Here is a 7535-nt window from a genome sequence, read left to right on the forward strand (position 1 = left end):
AGAGTCTTGAGGAGGAATTAGGAATCGATGGTGCTATTGTCTGCACGCGTAGTCCTTTGAATGGGAAGGTTTATCCTCTTCGTTTGCAGCTTCCTCCCAATAATGCAACTATGCATGTTGTTGTGGTTTCGACCTCGTCCCAAGGTAATCTTTTACTCCAATGACGCCATAAATGCTAGTTATTGTGGTCAGTTCGATCTCGAAGATTAAGATTCAGTGTTATTTATACATAACTATCATTGATCTTTGGTGCTTACCTGATTTTCTTGTTTGCTGTACCAGCGGGTCAAGATTTGGCGACGGCAATGCCATTTTAGTAAGGAAGCAGAAATTATCGTGGTTTTGTTCCCAAGTATTGAACGCTACGTGTTTTGTGCATCCTTCAGCTATATCCCGAGACCCTTGCAATCAAGAGAGTTGAAAAGGGCGTGGCGAGCACTAAAAGAGTATGCAATCAATAATTACGAACAAGTTAGATCAAATATGCGAAAAACTCTGAATTTATGAAAGTTTTATCAACAAATTCCTGGCGGTGGAAGAGACAGACAGAGATTTCTACCCACAAAGACTCGTAGATTCTTTCATTTTATATTCTTGTAGTAAATTATAGTGTGTACTAAAAACTTGTTGAGGATTATTGTTTTACATTAATTCTTAAATTTTTGAAATACTAGAAATGATTATTTACGTTAGTGAAATTCTCTGTTCCAACTATTTGAATTACATTTTCAAATTGTCTGAACTTAAAAGGTCTATATAAATAGCATGAAGATTTTGTATTAGGTAATCCACAATCAAAAACTAATTAAGAATACTCCAGCTCACTTATGAGAAGTTTAAGAGAGAATCCTGGGAAAATACTATAAGGTGCTCGAAAATTATTGAAGTCCAACAAAATCTTTGATTTCTTTCTCCAACAGGTGGTTTTATGCATAGAAACGAGTTGGAAAGTATCATCATGTAGCAAGAGGGATGTATAATCAGCTAATCGAAAAACAAGTATAAAGTGAAGCATTCATTCATTTTTAGTTCGAAACTTTTTACTCGACAACTGTCTTCACCAGTAGTCCTCGCAAGAACATGAACCACTTTTGAAGTGATGGAACCGAATACGATCCCTCACAATAATCTCCACATTGAAAACTCGAGAGATCAATTTCGTAACATTGTGACAGTCAGTGCAGACCCGTATATTTTTAAATATACGAATAGGAACTCCTGGTTTCGAGTTTAAGAGACCAAAAGCAATAGCAAGTCTTTCGCTGTGAAGCCTTAGCGAATGACCCTTTTCATCGTCAAGATCATCAACCATAGGAGCCTGCGAAGAGTCAGGGATATGCCCTACTAATTTCAACCTTTCTTCAAAATCATCTAACTGTCGGTAAATCTCTTTCGTTTGTGGATGGGATGTATCCCCAGCGAAGAATTCATGAACAACGCCATTGATTTCGATTGTACTACAGCCAGGCTCTTTGGCAACGCCTTTATCAGGCATTAATTTCCTAATCAAGCCTACCTCGTTCCACCTATTAGCAGATGCATATAGTCTTGATAGAAGAACATAAACGCCACTACAGAAATTACCTTCAGACTCCATCATCTGCCTTGCGAGTTCTTCAGTGAGCTCCAAATCCACGTTGTTCTTGCAACAAGCATCAAGAAGACTTCTCCAAATCACAGCATCTGGTTTTAGTGGCATGTTTGATACAATATCAAGTGCTTCATCGATTTGTCCATTACGCGCTAGAAGGTCAATAAGGCAACCATAGTGCTGTAAAACTGGCTTTATATCATATTCATCAACCATCATATCAAAGTATTTCCGACCCCTATCAACCAAACCACTATGATTACAAACGCTCAATATGCCAATAAATGTGATGGAGTTAGGCATCAATCTATCTTCATCAATCATGTGGCTGAAATATTCAAACACTCTCTCAACTTCCCCGTGCATTGCAAATCCTAAAATCATTGCATTCCAAGAATTCACTTCCCTTGTACTCATCGCCTCAAAAACCTGCACAGCCATCCTTAATGAGCCGCATTTGGAATACATTTCCACCAGAGAGTTGTTCAGCAAGACATCAAAATTCGGATCAAATTCACACTTTCTTAATAGATATGCATGGGCCCACATCCCCATAGACAAGGCCCCCAAACCTGCACAAGCATCTATAACACTCTGCAACGTGTATCCATCCGGCACAAACCAATTTTTCATCTCAACAAACATTTTCAACCCCTCGTGAAACTCTCCTAATTGCACAAGTGCATCGATAATCGCATTCCACGATACCACACTTCTTTCAGGCATCTTATCAAACACTTTCCTTGCATACTCTAAACACCCACAGGAAGCATAGAAATGAATCAAGCTGTTGTTTATATAAACATCTGAGCCGAACCCATTTTTCAAAAGTTGAGCATGAGCCTGTCTCCCTTCATTAATTGCAAATAAATATGCACAAGCTTTTAGTACAAAGGGAAAAGTATATTTATCAGGTACAAGGTTTTCTCGTTCAAGAAGCTCCTGGAAGAGCGAAAAGGCCTGTTCTTTGTGGTCTTTGCTATGACCATAAGCTTTAATGACAGTGTTGTACATGAATGTGTTGTGGCTAGGGATTTGGTTGAAGAGTTTGAGAGTGTAGGCGAGGTCTTGTAAGGAAGAAAAGTGGAGGAGTCTGCTGTAGAGGAAGAAATTGTGGGGTGGTGGAACGGTGCGGAGGATTTGAGCGTGGATTTGTTTCAGGTTAGGAAGGGAAATGGTGGTGCACTGGGTTAAATTCTGGAATAGACGGTGGTAGTGGGGGTTGGCTGGTGGCGCGGCAGGCGCATTGACTAAAACAGCGGCCATTTTTCATCTTCACTAGTCCATTGTTCAAGTTGTTTTAATTTAATTCCAAAAAATCTAATCAATCCTCACCCAACTTTACCTTCATACAAGTTGCTCATCATAAAATATAGGGAGATTGATTTAAAATGTTTGGTCAAACTAAACATTTGTCCAAAAAGACAAAGAACTAAGACTTTTAGTTAAAAGATCTTAAGTTATTAAATATGGAAAATAGAATTTGTAAAAGGCTAAAATATCCTTATATGCAAAATTATGTTATTGCACTAATTTTTATTTCAATTTCCTTTCAACCCTAATCTCCTTCGCTCCTCTATGAACGACTCGACCACGGTAGGTGCCTTTATGCTGATTTTATTATCATCATCTTCTTCTTTACTTAATGAAATCACAAAATTTACATTCTCATTCCCTTGAACATTCATTTGGTTGAAGTGAATAATAAAATCTTACTATATTTTTATTGGGTATTTGGAGAAGAAGAGATAGTATGGTAAATTTTCAATATTTGAGCCACTTTCTTTCTCTATTGTTTTGAATCATCTGTTCATGTTGTTGTATATATGTTTGTGGTGTCCATTTGTCAATAATGATTTTGAATTCATTTTATGATTGATTAGATTGGAGCTTTAAATGTTCTTAATTTTATTCTCATTACCCCTTATTTGTATTCCTTAGTATTAATTGAAGTGAAATGTGAAGTGGTTAAGGATGATTGACTATTTTTTTCATTGTTTTCACGTGAAATATGCATTTGATTTTTTCAATACAGAACGATATACATATCGTTTTATGAAATCGTGAATGACATAGATATCGTTTTCTGAAATTCATGACAACGTACATATCGTTATCAATACTGTAAGATGTTTGAAATTTGATGAAATTTATATGTTGAATTACAGGTTAAGGACACTATGGACATAGTATGGATATTGGTCTGTTATCCAATTGAATATGAGCATACAGTTGAAGGTGCATAGAAATGAAAGTATTCTGGAAATGGCAAAGGGAAAAAAATACATATTCTTGTTGCAAAAATAATTTCTTACATGGAACTATATGATAAAGTTAAGGAGGCATTGAATATCGATACGAGTCTATACAAAATGGAAATTTCAGCTCTTGTCCCGATAATGTCTAAAGCTCTAGTTGCACCAATCATAATTGATTATGACAACAACGTGAAGTGGTTTATATCTGCCTGTACAGAAACTTTTCTTTGCGTAAGTATTTTAAATGAAGTTGTTGAGAATCGAGAATATTTTGGTGATGAAGGATGTTTATTAGTAATAGATGATAGAGAACAAATTGGAAATATGAACAACGAAGTGAAACATGACCAAACAGACAACGATGCTAATGATGACAATGGTGATGGAATATTTATAGATTATAATGGTTTTGACGTAAGTGAAGATAGTCCCCAAAGAGTAGATGGCGAAGTTAATTCTCTTGTAACAGATGACAATGATTTTGAGTTACACACACATGAACCTTGTAGTAGAAATGTAGCGAATGGTAATGATGTTAAATGTACTTAGATTGTATCTGCAAGTGTAAGTTCGCCCTGTTAAGAGACATCGGTAAAAATCTTGGAACGATTAGATGTGCAAGTCAACCAGTTGTTTCCATCGAAATATGGCCTAATATCAAAATTACAGTTGCTAGCTGTAAAATGCCACTTTGAGTACAAAGTTAAGAAGTCAAATAAGAGCACTTATACAATAGTTTGTATTGATGAAAATTGCAAGTAGCGCTTACGAGCAACCAAGAACGTAGAAAGTCTCATTTTCAAAGTTCGAAAGAATAATGGTTATCATTCTTGATCCATGAGTGTTCGTCACAGATATCATAGGCATGCTTTATATATAATTATTGGAAACCACATTGCTCTTAAGTATGAAGATGTCAACTGAGTTTACAAACCAAGGGACATTATTAATGACATTCGTCGAGAGTTCGGTATAACCGTAAGCTATATTAAAGCGTACATGGCTAAAGATTTTGCTTGTGGACTGATTCGTGGGAAACCTCGTGAGAGTGATGCGAAATTGCCAACATATTGTCATGTTTTGGAGATGTAAAACCTGGTACACTGACATTCATTCATACTAATGATAATTGGCGCTTTAAGTACCTTTTTATGGCACTGGGACCAAGTATACATGGGTTCCTCAACTCAATGTGGAATGTAATTTTTGTAGATGATGGATTCTTGACATCGAGAATGAAGGTACTCTACTCGTAGCAAGTTCTCAAGATGCAAATTTTCAAATATTTCCACTCGCATGGAGAGTAGTTGATTCGGAAAATGATAAATCCTGGACTTGATTCTTTCAAAAGTTACGATTAATAACAGGTGATACGGATGACCTTGTGATTATATCTGACCGTGCAATATGAAAAAAAATGGAGTTAAAAATGTGTTTCGATTTGTTTATCATGGTAATTGTACATATCACTTGCAAAAAAACTTGAGGACAAATTTTCCACGGTGTAATGTTGCAACTTTGTTTAGGGCAGCGTCGGGGGCTTATACTGTAACCGAATTTGAGTCTTACATGGCATCTCTATGCAGTAAAAAGGGGGGCATCAAATAGTACCTATTAGAAGAAGATTTTCATTATTGGGCTATAGAGCATTTTACTGGGATACGTTACAATATCATGACTCGAATAATGTGAAATCTATAAATGATTTGTTGAAGAGTGCTCGAGAACTTCCAATAGTTGGTTTAATATAATATATTCATGGGATACTACATAGGTGGTTTTATGAAAGACATGTTGAATCAGAAAAATGTGTGACCCAACTTACGCCAGTATTAGAGAAAAATATGTGCATGACATATAATGAGTCAAATGGGTTGGAGGTAAATAAGGTTTTTTCGGACATTTATCAAGTTGGTGACAATTTAGAACACCACTTAGTGGATTTTTACGAAATGAAATGTACATGTAGAAGATTTGATTTGGACAAGTTCCCATGTGCGCATGCAATGGCTATCGCAAGGTTTAAAGGAGACAACAGCTATAAATTATGTGCCCCTTTTTACACTAGTATTTGTTGGAAGCAAGCTTATTCTATATTCATATATCCTTTACCGAACGAGGTCGAATGGAAAATTTCTAAGAATGTGATAGCCAGAGAAATATTTCCATCATTGGTACGAAGACAGGGCGGGCAATCGTAAAAAAAGAGGAAAAGGTTGGCCGGAGAGACGCGTGTGGCTCGTAAGTACAGCAGGTGCAAGAAAACTGGTCATATTCGATCCACTTTCACGGGTCAAGTAGCTAGTTGTGAACCTTAAGGTTGTAATACTATCGTGTCTTGTAACTTTATGACTTCTTACTTATTATTTCAACTGAATGGAATAACTTATTAGATTTTGTAGTCATTGCGTTATTAAAATATTTTTTTACTGTTGGAATCAAATTAAAGTATTTTAGGTATTCATGTTCTTTTTTTTTTTCATAGTGAAGGCAAACTACGTTCATGTCATTCTAGTAGACATGAATGTCGTTCCAATTCAAAAATTGCACAGGTTAACATAATGATTTAGAACTCGTCCCGCATACACAAAATGACATGCATATCGTTTCAATGTTCAATACACACTGCTTCTCTGAATTACGTAACGACTTAGAACTCGTTCCGCATACACAAAAGGACATGCATATCGTTTCAATGTTCAATACATACTGCTTCTCTAAATTGCGTAACGACTTAGAACTCGTTATGACAATACATAACGACTTCAAAGTCATTTCAATTAAAATTGATACTAAAATGATTTATAACTCGTTCTTGAGACATAAAACAACATGCATATCATTTCAATGTTAAATACACACAGCTTCCCTGATTTGCGTGACGCCTTAGAATTCGTTATAACCACACATAATGTATTCGAAGTTGTTTAAGTTAAAATTGATACTATAACGATTTGGAACTCGTTCCTAGGACAAAAAATGACATTCATATCATTTCAATGTTAAATACACACTACTTCTCGGATTTGCATAACGACGTAAAACTCGTTATGACCACACATAACGACTTCGAAGTCGTTTCACATAAAATTGATACTAAAATGATATCGAACCCGTTCGTGCGACACAAAACGACGTTTACATCGTTTCAATGTTAAATACGCACTGCTCCAGTACTTAACGAGGGTTGGGCACATATCGTTTCTTCTCGTTCAAAATGACATTGATATCATTCTAGTCTAATCGTTCCTAAATCAACATCCATCTCGTTTCATTACAAACTTGCCGATTTCAAAATCGTTTCAACTAAGATAATAACTACAATGACATCGATATCGTTTCTTCACACTTGAAACGACATTATTATCGTCATGCTTAAAAATCACGTTTTGGTCATCCACGGCCACCAGCATATGTCTCACCATACATATGACGATAAAAATAGGTCATCTAGTCAGTTCAATCTCATCGAACGACACTATGGTAACGTTCGTGGTTTTATTGTTGTCTTTTACACTCGGATTGTTTCGATAGAAATCGGGCATCTCCGTTGGCTCTTTCGAGCCATTCGAGATCTACCAGCCCACTTGATACGTTCTTTCGATCATCATACACATTTCGGAAGTATGTCGAGCGATCGAGGATGATTGAAACGTCGTTTTTAGGTATAACGATATACATATCGT

General features: G+C 36.2%; 1 protein-coding gene and 1 long non-coding RNA gene across 2 annotated transcripts; one reads left to right on the forward strand and one right to left on the reverse strand.

The window, feature by feature from the left end:
• Nucleotides 1–698, forward strand: LOC111387949. Its single transcript, XR_002701482.1, has 2 exons — nt 1–144; nt 283–698. It is a non-coding gene; the product is annotated as an uncharacterized LOC111387949 (long non-coding RNA).
• A 159-nt stretch (nt 699–857) lies between these two features.
• Nucleotides 858–2935, reverse strand: LOC111387948 (pentatricopeptide repeat-containing protein At1g59720, chloroplastic/mitochondrial). Its single transcript, XM_023012581.1, has one exon. The coding sequence runs from the start codon at nt 2855–2857 to the stop codon at nt 1058–1060; it is 1800 nt and encodes a 599-aa protein (XP_022868349.1). The 5' UTR covers nt 2858–2935; the 3' UTR covers nt 858–1057.
• Nucleotides 2936–7535: the final 4600 nt, after the last annotated feature.

Source organism: Olea europaea, unplaced genomic scaffold, assembly GCF_002742605.1.
Source record: "Olea europaea var. sylvestris unplaced genomic scaffold, O_europaea_v1 scaffold439, whole genome shotgun sequence".
In the NCBI taxonomy this organism is placed as follows: Eukaryota; Viridiplantae; Streptophyta; class Magnoliopsida; order Lamiales; family Oleaceae; genus Olea; species Olea europaea.

What these genes read in the sequence shown, in the direction of transcription:
- LOC111387948 (XM_023012581.1), bottom strand. Translation starts at nt 2,857, where the DNA reads ATGGCCGCTGTTTTAGTCAATGCGCCTGCCGCGCCACCAGCCAACCCC.